The sequence below is a fragment of the Arvicola amphibius genome, chromosome 8, assembly GCF_903992535.2.
Source record: "Arvicola amphibius chromosome 8, mArvAmp1.2, whole genome shotgun sequence".
NCBI lineage: Eukaryota > Metazoa > Chordata > Mammalia > Rodentia > Cricetidae > Arvicola > Arvicola amphibius.
The window spans coordinates 50602802-50624175 of record NC_052054.1 but is presented as its reverse complement, the minus strand read 5'-3'; the positions used below and the strand labels follow the sequence as shown (position 1 = coordinate 50624175).

At 39.9% G+C, this 21374-nt stretch overlaps 1 protein-coding gene across 2 annotated transcripts in view; it reads right to left on the bottom strand.

The window, feature by feature from the left end:
* Window positions 1–21374, bottom strand: part of Lama4 (laminin subunit alpha 4) — a 146732-nt gene that overhangs the window by 27377 nt on the left and 97981 nt on the right. For both annotated transcript variants that reach the window (XM_038340164.2, XM_038340165.2), the window contains exons 16-26: window positions 18903–19019; window positions 16239–16418; window positions 14347–14486; window positions 11575–11754; window positions 10802–10947; window positions 9941–10103; window positions 8904–9037; window positions 7513–7684; window positions 4621–4752; window positions 2829–2971; window positions 104–242 (exon numbers count right to left, since the gene is read on the bottom strand). In XM_038340164.2, the coding sequence (XP_038196092.1) occupies window positions 104–242; window positions 2829–2971; window positions 4621–4752; window positions 7513–7684; window positions 8904–9037; window positions 9941–10103; window positions 10802–10947; window positions 11575–11754; window positions 14347–14486; window positions 16239–16418; window positions 18903–19019 (1646 nt within the window). The remainder of the gene's footprint in view (window positions 1–103; window positions 243–2828; window positions 2972–4620; window positions 4753–7512; window positions 7685–8903; window positions 9038–9940; window positions 10104–10801; window positions 10948–11574; window positions 11755–14346; window positions 14487–16238; window positions 16419–18902; window positions 19020–21374) is intronic.

Genomic DNA, 21374 nt, shown 5'->3' with positions numbered 1-21374 from the left:
CTCCTGGCAGCAGAAAGGAACCCAGCGAAGCAGAGGAGGTTGATCTCACTGTCGAAAGTGGTCTGTTTACCAGGGGAAAAGCTCTTGGCTGAATGGTACTTACCAGAGAGTCTTCTGGGCATCCGTAACCAACTCCTAGGGTTTCTGTCTGCTCCAGTAAATTGAAATCTTTCTTTTGGAACTGGAAGCCCTTCATGCATCCCCTGAAGTTTATATCTAGGGGAAGGTGTGCTCTTAGGGTCCTGGAAAAGGAAAACAGTCCTCATGGGCACAGCTGTGCTGATGACGACGCACTGCACACTGTCCCTTTAGAGCTCTGCTTGCTTACCATCACAGCTGCTTTAAAACCATCCGGTCTCATGCTCTATTTTGATAAGTACACAGCTGTGTCGAGCTATGTCAAACGTTGGTGTGTAGTGGACTTTGCTCCAAGTCAAGACAACTTGCTCACTTCTTTATAGTTTTGAAAAAAAATGAGCTTACATTGTCATTTGCTATCTTTATTACAAACAAGCGATATAGATGGAAATGCTAGTTGTTTTTTTAAAAATAGTCTTGAGATTGAATTGATGTATTACAGATTAAAAAATGCTCTGCTACCAGAAATTTTATTGGGATTAGAAAAGCAAGTTATTCTGTTACATTGTAAATACAAAGTTAGGACTTGAACTCGTGTCTTCAGTCCTCTACTAGTGGGGTTGGCCTTATTTGTAGCATAGTCTAATCAAGGAAAGGCGGAGATGGGTCTTAGAGAATGCCAGACTGGGGGTCTGGGTCCTAGGGTCCGCACAGGCCTGCACCAGATGGGTTCCCAGAGCTGAAAGGAGACACGGCCAAAGCCCCTACTCCTAACCCAGAAGCTGTCTCCAGTTGATAACCACTGGATATCTGGGTAGCAAATGAAAAATAAGTTTTTTTCCAAGCAAGTCCCACTGAAGAAACAAACCACTATTAAGGGAAGGCCTCATGCCCAGCAGTAGCTGGTCAACACAAAGTGAGTTAAACAACATTGTTGGAGGTTCTTCGTTTCATGATGTTAAGTCGGGGCACTTAAAAAAAAAAACCCTTTACAGGTGCATTGTGTATATTTATCATGGTTTCTGACTTTGTGACTTTTAGGGGATTCCTGTGTGCACCCACATGTGTGTCTGCATCTGTATGTGTTTATTGTGCTTTTTCTTGTTTGGTTATTTTGTCCTATTCTGGTTTGTTTGATTTTGCTTTATCTTATTTTATTATTATTCCTTAGAAGCCTGTTTGTTTTCTAGTAGAAGACAGGAAGGGTGTGAATCTGCATGGGAAGGGAGGTGGGGAGGAATTGAGAGGAGAAGGAAGAGGGGAACCTATCATCAGAATATAATGCAAGAAAAACATCTATTTTCATTAAAACGTGGAAGAAATGTCTTATCCTTCTGATCAGGGATAGCATTCTTGTCCAGTGCTCGACTCTTAGTCCCTGTCTTGCTCGGTATATAGGAGGTGCCCAAGAACAATCCACTTGCTACTGAATGAATGCCAAGTTGGTTTGGGCCAAATAACAGTGGGTTAACTATGCTGAGGATGAATGGCTCTGCTCTGTTCTTCCTTTACAGGTCAGAGCTGGAGGAGTTTGTTACCCAGCAGGCAGACATTGTGGTCAAAGTTCCCACAGGACAGCATTGGAGGACTGGAAAAGTGTTTAATTTGAAAAAAGTGGGGAGCCTTCTTTCAGATATGGTGCTTTGCAAAAGCACCATACAAAAGAATTTGATGCAAGATAAATAAGAACTTTATAACAATTGAAATATTAACACATACATATTGCCTTCTGAAGTAATAAATATGTATATAGCCTTCTGAGGTAAACATTCATTCAGCACTAAATTTACTCAGAAGTAATGCTAATAGAGAAGTAAATGCTAATAGAGAAGGGTGTTTTGGTTAGATGAGGGGTGGATTCCATCATTAGTTCTTGCTTAAGTAGGGGATTTTTTTTCACCCTTTAAATGCCGAGTAGTTAGAATTTCGGTACGCAAGTGGCTTTATGTATAAAGCTCTCCAGGTTACTCCAACAAGAGTCACCATACAGGATAATCTCAAAGCTGCTTTTAAGCTTTAACGATCTGTGTTTCTATGAATTTATTTATTTTGAGGTTTACTTATTTCAATTTTATATGTGTGGGTATTTTTTGTGTATGTCTATGCACCATCCGCATGGCTCGTGGAGGCCAGAAGAGGGTGTTGGATCCCCTTGGAACCGGAGTTACAGATGGTTGTGAGGTGCCCTGTGGGTGTGAGGAATCAAATCCGGGTCCTCTGGAAGAGCGGCCAGTGCTTTAAACCACCCAGCCATCTTTCTAGCTCTGCTTCTAAGAATTTAATGCATAGAAAGAGCTGAATTTTTGAATACAGCAGGACAGTGTGTGTCAGTGCACACAAACCACGACCTCATGGGTACGCTCAAGAATGGACATACTGTCAGATACTAGTGAGTTCAAAATAAGCTTAAAGACTAAATAAGATGTGAAAATATGCGCGCTGTTTCATCTCCACATGATATGTTATCTTCTACTCTTTCTCTTCTTGAGAAATACCACAAGAGACACTATGTTCTAAGAGTAATGTTATACTAATGACATACATAAGTTACACACATGAGATGCTGATTTGAGGGTGTCACAGGGCTGGCTGTAGGTGGCCTGCAGGTCAATGGATATGTTTGTCTATACCTATGCAGGTGTGCAAAAGCAGCAAGCAAGGATACTGAAGCTTGTCATCGGACCGCTGGGTATGGAATACTCATTAATATATCATTAGCAGTGAAAAGCTATGTAACAAGAGGGCTTTACCTGGATTGCCAAACTTCTTGGGGCGCGCCTCCAATGTAGATGTCTGTGAAAGGTATTTTCTTCTTCTCATTGTCCATGCTCTTGACATGTCGTCTGTCAACTACCAAGATCATTTTCTTGTCATTGTGGTAAATTATTGAGATCTGGAAGAAAGGATGCATTGGAAGGCTGTTGAACAATTAGTTTTGTTTTTTTTTAACGAAAATTTTAATATATTTTAACTAACCTGGTTGTAACAACCAGTGTTATTTGTTCACAAGATAGGGAATAGATTTTCCCTTTTAGTCACAAATATGAAAATTATGGCTTTTATGTAATGTAAATGAACAGTTTGTGTTTCCTAAGGAAGGGTCCCTTTTTGGGAAAGTAACTAGCATAGGCTAAATTTTTCTACAAGTCTTATTTTTTTCATCTATCTTTTCTTAGAAAACAAGAAACTTCATTAAGGCATTATTGATTACAAAACCACACATATTTTGAGATGTTACACATTTTTTTTAAGTTTGGACTTATGAAAACACCAACTATGTCACCAGCCTAATCAAATGAACAATACCTAATATTTCTTAAAGTTTCATTGCTTCATAACACTCCCTTGTGGGGTGTGTGTAAGACATATATTATGAGATCTATCCTCTTAACAATAAGTTTTTTCTTTTGTGGTGCTGGGAATGGAGCCCAAATCTTCTGTGGGTACATGAATGTGTATGACTATAGCTATACAAGTGTTTAAAATAGCAAGCCTGAAACTTGCTAGGACGGTGCTTTACCACTGAATTAAATGTCCAGCAACAAATTCTAATTATTGGCATTTGTAATAGCATTGTGTTGCTTAGCAGATCTCTAAAATATATTCATCTACTATAACAAAAACTTCCTACATATTGGGCAACTCCTCATTTTCCATTCCCACTAGCTCCTGGGCAGTGCCACTATAGGCTTAAGCAGGCGCTTTCTGGGTTGTAGAATGCATGCTACCAATGTGTCAGTTTTTCCACTATTTGTGTATTATTTTGAATTACTGGGTTTGTACAAATAAATATGGAATTATTGTTTAAACGACAGAGAGCAGTTCTACTGAATCTGCAAAAATGCTGGTCAGGCGAACAGTCAAGTCCTTCTTTTATTGAAAGTCATCCTTAGGAAGCTTCTGGGCATTGAACTGAGAAGGAAAAACAGCTGGCTAACAACTGCATTTGGATCCAACTTAGGAGACATTACATCTTTAATATGTCTTATTAAATTATGTATTTAGTTGAAGATGTAGAAGAAGGATATTTTCTACAGACTATAAATATGGTTGAAGACTAATGGATCCTCCTCATGAAGGGAATCACTAGCATGGCTACATTCTAGAGACCAAATTTAAGAGAAAATTTTGTATTTACTTATATTACCTCCTTATATTAATGAGGCTCAAAGTATAAATAATAAGGGCTATGCATCTGAATCCTGACATGTTCAACAGACCACACACACACACACACACACACACACACACACACACACACACACAGCATTTTGTCAGTCTGTTATTGGAATCAAGACATTTAAGATTAACAAGAGACTCTTGGTCAATGAACCTCTTTTAATGACAAGGGGACTTCCACTGACTCGTTTTTTAGAAATTCCAACATGTGTTTTCCTGGGGCGGAGTAGATGAGGGCATATCAACTGTGCTTCAGATGTGACTGTACTGATTTGCAATCCTGCTCACGGTATTTGGCCACCTGGTCAGATACACAGATGTAAGGGTCAAAACCCAAACACACCCAAAATACAATGACAGTACCTCATGGTATCTTGCATCATTAATCTTGGCTTTTTTCAGTGTGTCTTCAAGATGTACGGGGCCGTTGCTGAATCCAAAGTCATAGAACACATGCAGGTAGCCATTGCGCATTTCCAAGCTGAAAAACGTGCTCTGCAGAGAGAAAGCAATTGTAAGACAGGAGCATCCCCTGTCAGGAGAGTGGAGCCAATTTAGCTGAGCTTGAGAAATGATATTAAAATTCTTTATTAATGAAATTCCCTGAAGAATAGTCTCATGAAATTCTTATATTAAGGAAGTGACAATTATGTTCCCATCAGCACTTATTTCTTACAGACTACTAAAAGCACTAATATTTTTACAAACTTTAAAATACCTATCTTCTTTTGTTTTTATGTTACCCTACAAACCACGGCATGGAAAAAAGGTCACGTTACTGATCCTTAATTCTCCAAGACAAAGCACCACACTTTAAAAAAAAAAAACAACTGCCTGGTCATTAAGCAACCTTAAAAAATATAATAGTCCCAAAGATGCAATTGTATTCATTTGAGGATAAAATTGGTAATACTGAAAAATCATTCCAAGGTAGACTAAAGAATTCCTCCAAAGTGCCAACAAATACGGAAACAGGAAAAAGGTTTTTTTCTGTATTATTTTGAGCCACTGGATTTGCATAAATGAAGATGCAATTAGAATGTACTTGGGCCAGATGATGTTAAAGAATATACATAATTCAGCAGCTGTCAAAGAACTTGCTGGTTGGGTTTTCTCATTTCAGAAGATAATTCATAGATATAAGAATTGAATAAATTTAAAAAAATAAAGTATCATGGTAAAATCTTCATTCTATACAAAGTGATCTCTTGAATGGAGTTTGTTTATTTCTTGACATGGGAAGCAATCCCTGGGGTTGGGGGAAAAGGTCTTAACTTTTATTTACATCATTAAAAAATCTGAAATAACTGGGTGATGGTGGCGCATGCCTTTACTCCCAGCACTTGGGAGGCAGAGACAGGTAGATTTCTGAGTTTGATGTCAACCCATTTTACAAAGTGAGTTCCAGGACAGCCAGGGCTACACAGAAAAAAACTTGTCTTGAAAAAAAAAACCAAACAAATCAAAACAACCCCACCAGAAAAAAAAAAAACCCAACAGAAATATAGAAAGAAAGTGATCTTTGATATAGATTATCAGCCCTGGGTCTTCACTTCATTGTTGCACCAGACTTTCACAGACTTCCTGAACTGAAGGGCCCAAGGTGTCCCCTTTGTGGGGGTTTATTGATGATCTGACTTAAAAACCAGAATTTTGACAATCATTCTGTACTGAGATGAGGAGCAATATACAAATATTTTGGAAAAGGATGCTTCCTGTGAAGTTTTGACAATACTGTCAACTTAAACGACATTTTCTTATGAAAGTTATGAAAGGTATTGTTTGAAATTGCTCAACCTTATATGTAATGGCGAATGCCTTTAAGCAGCATGAAACTTGGATATTTCAAGAAACACAGTTGATATGTCACCTCAAGATAAAGGGAATGATAACAATGGATTAGAATGTAGCATGCTCTCTCCCTTCCTCCTTCCCCTCTTTCTCAGAAAGTATGCTATATATAAATAGTTGTTTGAAAACATTTTGGAGGTATTTTTCTATTGTTAAGTGATTTGGTGTTTAAAAACATGAATGCACAACCTATCAAAAAATCCTATCAGGTTCTAGAGAGGGAGAGTGGTACTAAGAAAGGTAGATAAAGATAACCAATGTCTGATTTGTGTGTGTATGGAAACACCACAGTAACTCCCATTAGTTGATACAATTTGTGTTGCTTCTTTTGTTTGTTTTTATTGTAAGCACTTTTACATCTGTACTATTTTACAATCTTTGGAATATATATTTATATTTTAAGCAGCAGCGATTTAAAATCACAGTGCAATTGATCATCTCATGGAAAGCTTTAGCTTCTGGTCACAGGTTAAGTCATATTTGTACTTTCAAAATATTTCTTATGAGAAAAGATTTCTAATCTGTTAAAATATCTTTAAAAGAAGCAATTTTACTAAAGTTTCCAAGATAATATAGTATTTGATTTGCTCAGAAGCCCTGATATGGGGACAGAAAATGAACTAGCCAAATAGCTAAGGTTACCTGGGCCAGGTAGAACAGGAAACTTAAAAAAAGTATGAGACTAATAATATGTCTCATATATATGTATATATGTGCACACATATACATGTATACACACATATTTGGGGGAGGAATTCTATCTTGTTTTTACAGTTAATAAAACAGGAATAAAAAACTGGATTAGGATGTCATTCTTGAATCACTGTATCACAAAGAGTAGAAAAAGAAATTCAGAAATACTTAGCATATTTTATTATATCATTCTCACTAATATTATTATTAATAAGATATTTTTAGTGAGTTTAGGTTTCTATATTATTAGTAAATGAGAATAACTTACATTTTTATTTAAAATATTTATATTTACATTTGTATTTAATATGTCTTATTATTTTTATTATGACTTTTGAGTGTTTCATGACATGTTTATGTCTGCATTTGCCTCATCTATAGCACATAGAAGGAGAAATATCTTAATATATACTATATCGTGGTGTTGAATTTTTTCCACGTTTTTTCTTATGAAAAGGTATATTTAATATATATTGAAATTGAAATGTAGAGAAGTGCATCTCAGGACTGCTTCTATTTAATGCTGTCATAACTTCCCTGGAGAAAAATAAATCTAATTTTCCTTTCTGAACTAGATATTCATTTTGATGGCACGGCATACAGGTGTAACCTTGTGTGTGTGTGTGGGGGGTGCAGTTCCAAGAAAAATGAATATCAGAGAGCAAAGAAAATAAATAAAGGGGAATAAAGAAGACTTCCATTTGTACTGACCCCGTTGACCATCAGAAGCACAAGGCCGTTGTCGGCTGGTGTCCTAACTTCTATGTCAAAGCGAGTCACCTGGCCAAATTTCCCTCTCCTTGTGATGTCTCTCACCACAGCATAACTGGAGCCATCAAAGAAGTAGCTGGCAGCTCGACTCTGAGTGAAGGCCAGTTTATCCCTGAAACAGAACACAGGGTCACACAAAGGTTACAGGTTTGGTTATGCTTCTCAAGTGACACCCTTGAACCCATTCTCAGACCATCTTTCCCTGTCTTGATGGCACGCAAGGGAAGCTCTGTTGTTCACGGGGAAGAGATGAAGCATTTATAATGAATTAATGAACTTTTTAAAATGAATTTTTTTCTGTGGAGGCTCAAAAATGTGAGCCTATTTCCACTTTGACCAAAGGTCAGAGGGGTTGAACTTACCTCGATTCCTTCAAGGTTATTGTGTTTCTACCTCAAACAAAGGTCCCACCTAGATTTAGATCAGAGAGTTCTGCTCTGTCAAGGTTATTGTCAACAGGTGTGGCTAATAGCCAGACTTTGTATTTCAGGAATAGAGAAGTAGATATGTTTTTACCTCAAACTAAAGTCTAAGGATCCAACTAATGTTCCAATTCCCTTAAGGAGATAGCATTGGATTCCACCCAGGGAGTGGTTTGCATACAGAATGTTTTGGTCTAGGGTGTGAGCGTGACTTGTTTTGTTCTAGCAGCAGAATGTCTAAATATAGATGTAGCCCGTGACATTCAACTGGTCTGCTCATTTCCTTGTATCACGTTTAGTGCATTTTTTTGTCTTACTCCTCCCTTTTGGTATTTTGGGTCAGGGGTATTTTAAGCAATTGGAAATTAAACATGGGTGATTTCAGTACTCACTGGAACTCCCTCCTGGTTCTATTCTGTGTTTCTCCATTATATTATTTTTCATGCATCTTCATGTTCTTTATTAACATTTCTAAATCCCTGTGCCCCTACCCTGGCAGGAGGTGTTTTTGTTGAGGTTGGTCCCAGACATTCTTCTCCACCCTACACACTGGGACAGCTGAAGTCTTCAAGGAAACCTCTGACCTTAGACTCCTCAATTAAATATATATATTTAATTTAAATATATATTTAATTTAATTTAAATATATATAAACATCTTCACACATATATAAGTATATGCACACATATATGTATATGTTATCATGTATATATATGAAGAATTTCAATGCTGCAATGCTCATCCGTGGCAGGGGAAAACAGAAGCGCGTTTTGCAGGCCTGGCACTTACACAGCTTCACACATCCTTTTCCCAAACAAGTTTTGAGAAGCCGTGCAATGACAACACGCTTGTCCTGTCCACCGCCCTGCCTGACTACTAAAGGCGTTCACTCTCCTAACGGTCTCTTACCTGGCGCATGGCACTGACTTGGATGGATCCATATTATAGATGTGTTTGAAGTTGTACAGACTGATCACATCATTGTTCAGCGTGGCCAGCTCCAGGCAGCCTGAGTAGCTGGGCAGGTTTAAGCTGTCAGGGAGCTGTGCGACAGAGAGGTAAAATCAATTCCTCTGAGGTCATGTTTCATGCAGACGCTGCGGAACAGGAACCTGAGGGACCCACCCGTAAATAAGAACACCCCTCAGCACCAGCCTTGGCGTCAGTATGCCAGATCCCTTAAAAAACCAGCTATTTGTTGGTCTCACTTATCTTTGTGGAGAGCCGGTGTTTATTGGGTATGGACTATGTATACTATGCACCCTAAACAACAAACTGACAATGGAAACCAATTGTCAGACCGATCCTGTGAGGTGGGTATTCCTGATCTCATAGAAAGACAGAATAATTCTCAAGAGAAGGTCAACACTGTGCCTACAACTGTAAGCAACAGTCTTTGGATGGAAGGCCTGATACGGACTCCTTATCTTCTTGGGCCTTTCCTTTATCCACTCAGGTCTCCTATTCTCCCTCAGGTCTTAGCTTTTCTCATCTCATTTGTTTTATACTGTGCTTGTATATTTCAGGTAAGAGTATCTGAAACTGCCATGCTGAAATCTGGATCCAAGCATGTGAAAATCTAAGGTACCAACATACTAGTAGCAGATTACCTTTACATGATGATACTACCAAATGACATCACAAGAGGTTATAACGAAATTGCAGGGTTTTTGTAATGTCTTTTTTTTTGTGATTTCAAAATGACAGTAGTTGATCTTCAAGCACCAGCTGTAACTTGAAAGTAAATAGACACCGCAAATATGGGTGGGAGAGACTAGATTGAGACACCAGACTTACACAGAGATTCTGGTCCAGAATTCGAGCACTCACTGGACTCTTAAAGTGGTGTCCGACTCCACCCCCCCCCCCCGAAGTGATCTGGGGTTTATGCATTTAGAAATGAGCCACTGCAGATTTGCACTAAGCCAGTCAGTTGCACAGCTTACCTTGAAGTTCGCAGGCACCCCGCCGACGTAGAACACAGTGTCCTCGGGGGCCAGATCCAGCAAGGAGTCATCTTCTGACAACCCGCCCTTCTTAATAAATTTCTCTTCAGCCGTGCTACTGAGACTGGGCACTGTCAGGAACACCTTTCCGTGTTTCCCTACCCTGGTGAGAGAAAGGGTTGGCACCCACTTCAGCTTGGCCATTTGTAGACAATACTTTCCTTATGTCAAAATGTTAATGAAAGCTTATCACGGAAAGAACAGATTCATGAGAAAAAAGCAACACGAATTTGTCCTGGCACTGAAAGTATGGCAGGTTCTTTAAGATTTAAGATTTAAACTAGCCTAGGCATACCTCCATTGTAGTAAAATTAACTAGTGGCTTATGCTTTACTCACTGGTCATTTGAAAGACCTAAAATGTTTGTCATATGTTGAAGAGTGTAATGCTTTTTATAAATTAATTAAAGATACGTTTAAGTAGGAAAAACAGGTGTCTGATTGTATCATATTGTTGTGCACATACAGAATACCTGCGATGGAAGGAAAGTAGGAAAACAGACGATGTAATTTTTTTGTTTCCTTTTTTTTATTTTTCCATTCAAAAATTTCCACTTCCTTCCCTCCTCTCATTCCCCTCCCGCTCCCCCACTCACCCTCCTTCCTCTCGACGTAATTTAAAATTTTTAACTTATGCCAAGATAAAACCATCCAATAATCAGGTCGCTATTTATAAGTGATCGTTTTTTCCTGTTATTTATGTTTTACTCAGGTATTTGGGAAGAAATGTAGGAATAGTGGAAGAAAAGGAGTAAGATGAAAAGAAATACATATGATGTCCACACACATGGAGTCACCTTACCTCTCAATCTTGACAATACTAAAGTAAGCAGGCCAGGAGCTGACAGGCTTGGAGTCCAGGGGAATTTCCACGTCTTCGTTCCCCAAATTATAAACATATACCAGGTTATCATTTTTGATTGCGAGACCCATGTACTCTTTTTGAGCCTGAAATATCAAGACATCACTTAAATAAAACTGATAAGTATATTCCACACAGACGATATTATCTGTTTCGTTTCTGCAAAGCGCAATCATAGGTCTGAAAAGCTGCTGTCAACAAGCAACTTCGGGCCCCGCCATACTGCCTGGCATCTGCTCTCATTTCTACCCTCCCTGGCGCTGCATCAGACTGTGCTGTCCGTGTCTCTAAGTGCTTGCTACGCTGGTGGAGGGTGAGGAGAGGGGAGAACTATTGAAGGCTCATGGGAATGTGATCGCTGCCGGAAGTGTGCCAGCATTGTCAGGTTAGCGTAGGGACCATGTGCCTTGACAAAGCCAGTCTGTCTGCATCTTTAAGTAGGACTCAGCATTGACCAAGGGTATAGTTACTCCAAAGGCCTTTCAAATGCTTTGTTCAGATTCTCTCAAGTTAGAGAGTGCCGCCAGGAAGCAATCCCCTAAACATGCCCCCTACTCCTGGAATTCCTTGTTCTTCAATCCCAGCTTGCATCCTGCCATTGAAATGATTTCTGGCCCTCACTACCCCAGTGGAAATTTGTTTGCTCTTTTGGACATTTTTGTTCTAGGTAAAGGCCAACACTGTCTCCTTTAAAGCCTCCGCTATGCTCTTACGGCTTTGCTTCCGAGGTAGAGGACAAACTGATCCGCTATCCAGCTCCCAGCCTGCTCTGGCCGCTTGGCAGGAGGCTTCATGTACAAACTGATGGACGTGAAGGCCTTCAGGTCATCCACGCTGACTTTGGGGTGCACTTCAACGGCCGACTGGCCATCAAACATCATGGAGACTTGGATCTGGAATGATAAAGTTGTTCCATTAAAAGTGCTCCGAGAAGAGGGGAGGAATGCTCTCCCACGGTGTCTGGAGCGACCTCTACTTGTCTCCATCCCTTTATTTACTTACACATTCTCAGTTAGAGGAAGAATTTAGGGCAGATTACAATGCAATAGTTTAGACTGAAATGGACTGAAGAGAGCAGACGAGCAAAGGATGACCAAGTAGATCCAAGGATGATAGACGTGACTCCCACACTAACCCGTACAAGAACTGTACACGCAGGTTGCTGAACTAAACAAGATCAAGGGCCACTCGACCGCTCTTACAGTTCCCAGTGACTCCGCAAGGCACAGAAGAATTATTTGTTTGGGAGAAGTATAACTCACCTCGGGTACTAAAGCAGCTGAAATTCTTTCCCCAAGGTCGGAAGAAAAGCGGAATAGAATAATAGAGTGGTGAACAGCATCCTGACCGCACGTGCACAGTCAGGGTCTCGGCATGGCCCCTGACTCACACCGGCCACTTCATGTAATTACCAGGCCACTCAGTAAGTGTTCTTCTGTAAAACCATGTAATAAACACACTGCCCGAAATAAGGTGGTAACTATCAAGCGCTTTCCAGGCCCTGGCTCTCTCCCTGAAGCAGCTGTAATAAGAACTTCCTTAAACGGTTTCCCGGATGTTTCTCCGAAAGGCAAAGCACACTTTCAGCGCATTTCTCAGAGGCCCAAGACGACAGTAGGAACTGATTTGGTTTGCGAGAGATTTTTGGGGGGCATTTGATAATGTGCATATCCATGCTGTCTATACTGACCTCTCTGAACAATTAGATGTATTTATGTCAATATGGCTGATGTGGATACTCAGCTAGTGTGAGATTCTGCTCTCCAGCGCTGAGAGCACGGCTGTCTCCTGCTGTGGGCTGAGGAGAGATCAATACACTTCAACAAACTCTCAAGCGGTGTGTGGGACGGAAGAGTCTGAGAAGGCCGCGTGCACGTGTGTGTGTGTGTGTGTGTGTGTGTGTGTGTGTGTGTGTGTGTGTGTGAAAAACATCTCACTTCGGAGCTCAGTGTCCAGCAGCTGGGCAGTCTTTCTTTAGAAAATGATCTTTTTCTGGTGACCAGGAAACCAATATATTCCATATAAGTAATTAAGTCATACTGAATAACATCGAGAATCAAGAAAACACCAACAAAAACTATTCTTAAAATATATCCCTCTTCCTTCCTTCCTTCCTTCCTTCCTTCCTTCCTTCCTTCCTTCCTTCCTTCCTTCCTTCCTTCCTTCCCTCCCTCCCTCCCTCCTTCCTTCTTCTCTCTCTTTCTTTCTTTTTTGTTTCTTCCTTCTTTTTTTTAGTCTTCGAGACAGTCTTACTGTTTCATCCTGGGAAGTTCTTATTAATTCAAGATGGCTTTAAACCCACAACCCTCTGTCTTAGCCTCCCAAATTCTGGGATTACAGGCACGTGTCATCACATCCAGTTTAAAATGCCGTTTCTTGACATATGTTTTAGATCATTTATCATGGAATATTCATGGAGGTATCCAAATAAGATAATTTGTAAGGCAGGGTCCTTTCTTACATAGCATTTGAAAGCTGCATGTATTTACCAAGAATAATCCACGGCACTATAAAATAATTGATTTCTCATTCTTGTTTCCACCAGTCCTTGGGTAAATGTTCTGTTTGATGCAGTTCTTAATTGAGAAAAAATTACATAATCTGGTTATAAATATGAGGCTGATCTATAAATCAATTAAAACAAATTAAAGAGAGGCCCAAGCACAAGTCCTCTTCTGCCATGAGAGAATGTTAACTGTGTGGGCATCGGCCCCGAGAGCGCTGGCTCTAGATTTTTTTGTGACTTGGTTGCCTCTGGAACAGCCTCAGACGTGTGCCCTCCTTCAGTTTCTCCCACTCATGATTCCTCAGTTAAGCCTGCAGAGTAATCAACACAACCTTCACAGGATATGCCTCCTACCAGAGAGGTCTTAGCAGTGGTGGGACAGATGGGCAATGCTGTTCCATATAGTAACTGCACTAGCACAGCTGTTAAAAATGAATAGCTTTGACATTGAATTGAATCTTTTTTTATTGAGGTTTAACTTGACTTCTCTGCAGTTGATTCTGGCTCCACATTAGGAGAACTAAGTAACTTGAAAGATGGCAAGTGTGAGCCTTCCTTGCTCTGAGGTTGGGATTAAGAATTGGTCATATATATATATATATATATATATATATATATATATGTATATATATATCACACACACATATATATATATATTTTGTCTAATATATATATATGTATTTCTTCATGTGTATGGTTTCCTGAGATGTGAACTTGTTCTGTAGCTCCAGAGGCAGGGAATTTGCTGTGTAGACAAGGCTGGCCTGGAACTTGCTGTGATTGTCTACCTGCTGCCTCCAAGTTTTTGATTTACAGTCATGTGCCCCCATCCCCAACCGGTTTACTTTCCAACACTTCTCATGGGACTGTAAGGAATGACCCTGTAGGAAGGTGCCAGACCTCAGGAGATGCCGAGGAGTTGGAGTCATGTCCCCAGCATTCCCGGGTAACTGATGACACCACTCAACATGTCACGTACCTTGCTGGCGACACTCCTGGTCTGAGCAATGAGCTCACGGATCCTTTGGATGCTGGCAGAAACATTGCTTGCAGGCCGCTTCTGCTCAACGGTACGTAGTTGATCCAGGAGCTGGGGGACAACCTCTGTGAGATTTCTCACTGCAATGAGGAAAAGGAGTCACTTGAATTAATTATATATTAAGAATCAAGCGAGAGACAGAACATATTACCTCCGGTTGATCTATCGGACATCATTTTCAACCTTACAAAATTAACAGTAGAGCTCAAAGCACAATCCATCCTGGTTTTTGTGACATTTAGAGCACATATTGATTTATAAAATGGAACGTGGTGCGTGCTGAATTACAATGTACATTATAAAGGGCAGGCTCCATGGCCAACATACAGATGTTTCTTTAATCATACAGCATAGACGCCACACATCTAGTATACAGGCTGATACTCTTTTCTAAAGTCTCTTAAATTATGCTATGTTGTTTAACATCCTTTTTAAAAACCACACAGTATTATTTGAGAAAAACACAACAGCTTGAGACAATTTCAATTGGTACTGTCCTTGGATGCTTATTGCGATAACTTGATAGGACAAACGACAAAAGATGAAAATAATTTTAATACAGGTACAGAAAATATTCCCAGGGCAATGTTTTGATAAATGAAAATACTGATTCACACACCTCCCCACTCATGCTGGAGATCAAACCAGGGCTTTACAAATTCTAGGAAAGTGCTCTACTATCAAACTAGACAAGTCCTTTAAAGGTTACAAATTAAAACGTGATTGGAAAAATAGTTATGTGGATGTGTTTATGAATACTCATGGGAAATAATAGAAAAGAGTTATAGTCCTCTTATGGTAATCGGTCTTTGTATGTTGGGGTAGCATTGCGAGTGACCGACAGATCAGGTACAGGTTGAAGCCTATTTTTGGCTCAGATGGAGACTGGTTTGTGGAGAATGACTAAGAATGACGACCAGTCATAATTTGTCACGACACTGGTAGACACTGATATCTGAGAGATTTATGAAGAATCTGAATAAAAACATGAGCATGGAGAAATGTGTCCTCTGCTATCATGTGATCTCTAACTATATATACAAAACTATATTAGGTAGACATTCATATATTCCATTTTCATTGCTGTAAAGCTGTATATGTTGAATTGACCAACACAGTTGGTATTCGTTGGTAATAATCTGCTCCCCTTAAATGAGCAGAATCCAAATGGCGGATAGTGAAATCAACACCATTTACTATTTTTCCTCTCACAGTAGAACAGTGTTTTGCTGAACTTATTTACTCCAACATTTGATTAAACTTTTATGCTAAAAGATCAGTCTTACATCAATAAAGATAATTGCTGTAGCCGGGCGGTGGTGGCACACGCCTTTAATCCCAGCACTCGGGAGGCAGAGGCAGGCGGATCTCTGTGAGTTCGAGACCAGCCTGGTCTACAAGAGCTAGTTCCAGGACAGGCTCTAGAAACTACAGGGAAACCCTGTCTCGAAAAACCAAATAAATAAATAAATAAATAAATAAATAAATAAATAAGTAAAGATAATTGCTGCCATTACAATTGCTGCCACACGATACAAACTACTCCATCAATTTAACGAATTGATTTACTTCTCTAAGTGTATCTATCTGTAAATTTATGTCATATTTACACATATTTCATGTTGATTCGTACCTGTCTAGAATCTAGATAAATCTAACTCTAGATAAGTACATAGAAGGACTGAGCAACATGTTTCTCTTTTTCTAAACTAGTTTCTGCAGCATTCCAAGCTAAAATGCAAATGGAGCCCCCTGTTTGCCACGAAGAGTTGCGCAGAGTTCAATGGCCAATTCTGCAGGCGGGCAAGCTTGGGAAGCTCGGGAAGAGGTACCTGCGTCCCGAGCAGAGGCCACTGCAGTGTTGTATGCAGAAGAATCAAACGTCTGAAGGTTCTGTGACCAGTTGCTGATGTTGCTGGCCATTGGCGTGGTGACCTCTTGGACAGCCATCGTCGTCCTGTTAGCTTCCTCGATGACCAGCTTGGACTGGCCCAGGCGCTGCTGGGCATCCCCTGCACACAGAGCAGAGGGACATCCCCTTCACTGGAGAGCACTGACATCAGTTCAAACACTGGGGCGAAACAGACCTCAGATTTCGGGCTGTGAGAGAAGACTAAGACTTTAAATCTATGACAACTGTGTTGTCGGTTGAATGAGCTAGAATATGATAAACAGCACTGATATGTGAGTTGCTTAGATTCTACAGTCTCAATAGTGCAAGATAATGTTTTTAAATTAAGAAGTAAATTACAAAAAACTAAAACTAAAACAAACAACAACAACAAAAACCAGACCAAAGTGAAAGCGAGTACATCCTTAGGTTAGCAGACTGGTTAGAAAGTGACAGAAAAATGCATCTTCTGTGATGTTCACATCTAAACTTCATTATGAGAAACCTCTTCCTTTTATAGAAGAGAAATTCTTGGGGAAGACTCTTGGCATAAAAACGATGCTGCATTTAGTTCAGAAGTAAATTCATGAGAAAAGTTTTTTTCAAAAGAAAAACAAGCTTTAGAAAAGCTTTAATGTTAAAATCCAGTTTTCATTAAGAAATAATTACATAATTGGTCTGGGATTTCCTAGAACCCACATGAAGTCAGCTGGAGTAGCACACATCGGTAAGCCCAGTTGCGCATAGCAAGACGGCAAGCAGAGAGGAGAATCCCTGCAAGCCTGTGGACTGGTGGGCATCAAGGATTGCCACAAGTTTAGAGCCAGCCTTGCTAAGGCATATAGTAAGGTCTAGGCTGCCATGGCTATATAACAAGACCCTCCCTCACAAAAACAACAGAAGAGTCAAGTATAGTGAGTCATCTCTAATCCCAGCCGTCTGGAGGTTGAGGCAGGAGGATACAAGGCAAGTTCAAGGCCAGCTCAGTTCACATAGTGAGTTTTAGGAACTAGAGACCTTGTTTTAAACCAGGTAGAAAATGGAGGTCCATACCTGTGGTTGCTGTTTGACTTTCAGGGTGCACAGTTGTCCAGTGCACACATGTTTGTGTTCTCTCTCTCTCCCTCCCTCTCTGCTTATACAAACATGTGCACACACATACACACATGCATGCATCTACCATACATATACATACACACGGATAAAACTTATTGTATATTTAAAATAATGATAATGTAAATTTACAACAACACATTTGATCTAGATGATGGGATTACAGCTGATTTTTCCTTTTTTTCCCTCTAATATGTGTTTTTACATTTCTCTATAAGGTTAATGTTTTACTTTTGTAATAAAAATACTTAGAAGTTGCTTAGGTGATGTTGTAACTTCTAAGTTTTTAAAGTGAAGAAACATTTGTTTAATCTTTCAAGCTCTGGATCCAGGTTTGAATCCTGGTTTACACTGGTTTGAATCCTGGCTCTTTGTTGTAGAAGGCCGCTTGTTTGTTCCTGGCTGCTCAGTCCCGAAATAACCACACAAAAACTATATTAATTAAATCACTGCTTGGTCTATTAGCTCTACTCTAGCTTCTTATTGGCTAGCTCTTATATCTTTGGTTAAACCATTCCTATTATTTTATATTTTACTACAAGGTTCGTGGCCTACTGGCAAGGTTCTGATGTGTCTGTCTCGGGCAGCGGCTACATGACTTCTCTCTGACTCCACCTACTCTCTCTCTATATATCTCTTTTAGCCTGTCTTTACTCTGTTCAGCCAATGGCAGAAAGCGGCTTCTTTATTCATTAACCAATAAAAGCAACACATAAACAGAAGGACTTCCCACATCAGCTCTTCCTCCTAGTTGCTGTACCCGTGCCCTGGCAACCCTCAGGGTTCTGTTCAGCTAGAAGGTAAATAGTGACTCTTCTCTCCAGAGCCCAGAGCCCAGCAGGCATCAGTATCTCTGAAAGGTTTCTCAGTGCAGGAACACTCTCCTGGCCAGAGCTCTGGGCTCCAAGGCCACCTCATTTCAGCAAGAACTCCCATAACCAGTAACAAGGTCTTAACTTCTGCTCTGCCTAGGGAGGCATGCCTGCTTCCAATCACAGCTTTTCAAGACACCACTAAAGTCCCAGATTAGGTGAGGGAAGCACTCTCGTTTTTCTTTTTGGTATATCGATCTCCCTGCTTATTTGATAAGAGTAATTTGACACCTAACAGAAGGATGCTGTTTATGGGAAGGGCGAGAAAAATCCAATGACCAAATTAGGGCACACTGTTAGCAAGGCTGGATGTTCACAGGAGAGGTACCAAGCAGTAGAAACAGCACAATCCTACTTAAACACACGTGGGCACATGCATGTAGGCAGAGTAAAGACTGGAAGAAAACACTTTTCACTTAATAATGTTCATCTCTGCTTGATACGGTTACAGCTTTTTTTGAAGGATAGATTTTGGATAGCAATGAATGCTGTTGTTATAGGAGAACAAAAATCCTACTGTATGAAAGAGTTGATGAATAAGCAATCACCTCATCTCCCCTTGCAAGGTTGTTTTCCACCAGTGGACAAAGATGCAGGACCTTGAAGTTCTGGATCCTTACCTCGCTCTGCTGCCTGTAGTTGCTTGACAGCATCATTCAGCCTGTCTCTGAGGGCCCCCTTCCTCCACAGGGCTCCTCCCATCCTCCTGCTGGTGTCAGCCACTGCTTCATCATTGCCTGTGGAGAAGAAGTGGAAAGCACCAGGAAGTCCACGATGCCTGGAAGATGTCTCCCTCCCAACAAGCTAAGTTCTGACTTGTACCATGGATGCATATGCAATAATCTAACACTCTAGAAACGGATGGTCTGTTCTGGAAAAGGGCATTTAGAATCAGAGGTGCAAGACAGCAGACAGCTTGTGGCCCTAGCTGGGAGTGACTTAAGCTGCTATGGTGCTCACATTTTGGAGAAACAGGGCAAGGCTGTGGCTGATAAAATCCAACAACATAAATGAGAACATCAGAAAGAAATGTATCTATCCGTATGATGATGCCCATCTATAAGAGAATCCGTTGTCTCCCACCCAGTTCTCTCAATATAATTTTTATAAATATAAGCCATGAACCTAGGAACCAGATTATATATACACAGCTTGATAAACTGTCACACAGTGAACACAAGATCTAGCCATCTGGAAGTCGTCAAGATGGGACATTATGAGCACCCACCAAGCTCCCCTGGATTCTGTCTATGATTATCCAGAGATGACCACTACTTGGTCTCTGTCTATTATTATCTAGCTTTAAAGGTTGATTTTATTTTTGTCTATGCGTATATGTTTGTGTCTGTATGGGTGGGGTATGTGCATGTGACCACAGAGGCCAGAAGAGGGCATTGGTTGCCCTAGAGCTCAAGTTATAAATGGTTATGAGTCTCCAGAGGTTAAGTATTGGGAGCCAAGCTTGGGTCCTCTGCACAACCAGTGTGTCCTCTTACTTGCTGACCCATCTTTCCAGTCCCTATACTTTGTAAAGATTTATTTTATTTTTAATTATGTGTGTGTGTGTGTGTATGGGGGGGTATGTGTGCGTGAGTGAAGGTATTATCTGGTCATAAATTCCCCCCTCCCCAAATATGACAAAGTATTAAAATCATTTGTATGTCTGTTTTGGTATCTGTAAAGCTATAAATCTTGCCATCTTTTTCCATTTTCATTAGCCTTTACCAATTACATAAAACAATGGGTTTCATCATGACATCGCACACATGCAAATAATGTACTTTGATCATCTTAGCCCCTTATTATTATATCCTGGCCTCTCCTCACTGTTCCCCTTCTTCTACCTCTACCCCTCCTTATTTCATGCATTGTCTCTAATGTTTTCTTTTTCTTTGATTATGCTGTTACATGTTTACACACATAGGAATATATAAATGCAACCACTCAGTCCATTTAGTGTTGCTCATATATGCTATTGTTTAGATATTTTCTTCTTACTCTTCAAGAATAGCTACTGGCATTTCCTCTCTTCTCAAGGAATCCCAGAATTACTCTATCTGTATATCCCTAGTGTTACAGTGTCTCAACCATCATTGCATCGCACCTACAGATTTGCGTTGTAGAATCATTCATTTCACACAGTTGAGTCTTTCCCTCAGTGAATATTATAGCTATTATTTTCAAGCTTTTACTTAGATATTCTATTTAGAATAGGTAATGGGGATATACTGGTTTTGCTTGCAGTCTCATTGGAAAAGGCCTTTAATATTTTATTATGAATATGTTTGATGAGTATTATTATTCTTTATTAGACTATGGAAATTTCCTTCTGTTCTTTGCTTACTAAGAGTTTAAAAATATCGGATGGGTGCTGTTTTATTTATGGAGTGAAGTGGATAGGTAGGGGTGATCTGGGAGAAGTTAAAGGAGGGGCAAGAATACGATCAAAGTATATATGAAAAGTTTTAAAAGTTAAAAGTATTTCCTGGGTATACTGAGATGATTGTATTAACATTCTCCTATAGTCTGTCAATATGGTAATATTTTAAATGTTAAACTACCTTTGAAATCCTGTAATAAATTTATGCTGCTCACCATATGCTATCATTTCTATACATGCTAGATTTGACTTGCTAATATCTCTTATTTATTGTTTTGAGCTAGGGTGTTATTCTCTAGCCTAAGCTGGCCTTGACCTTGTAGCCAGCCTCCTGCCTCAGCAGTCTATGGAAAGCTGGGATTACAGGTATGAGCCACCACACCTGGCTGATTAGGATTTTTCTGTCTGCAAGAGAATTTGTCTTACATTTCACCCGTTTCTGTGTCCTCCTGAGGTTTTGACTTATACATTTTTTCCAGAGTTTATAGAACAAGCTGGAGAATATTTCTTTTGCTATCATTTGGAACCAGTGGCGCTGGTTCTTCTCTAAAATTTAGAAAGAATTCACTGGGAGCCTGGAGACTTCTTTGTGGGGGAGTTTAATTTCGGAGCTAACCGACAACATACCTGTATGTACCTGCATGTGTATATTGCTCTACCAGATCACCTATTCTCTGCAATTGATTTGTGATAGTTTTTGTTTTCCTTTGAA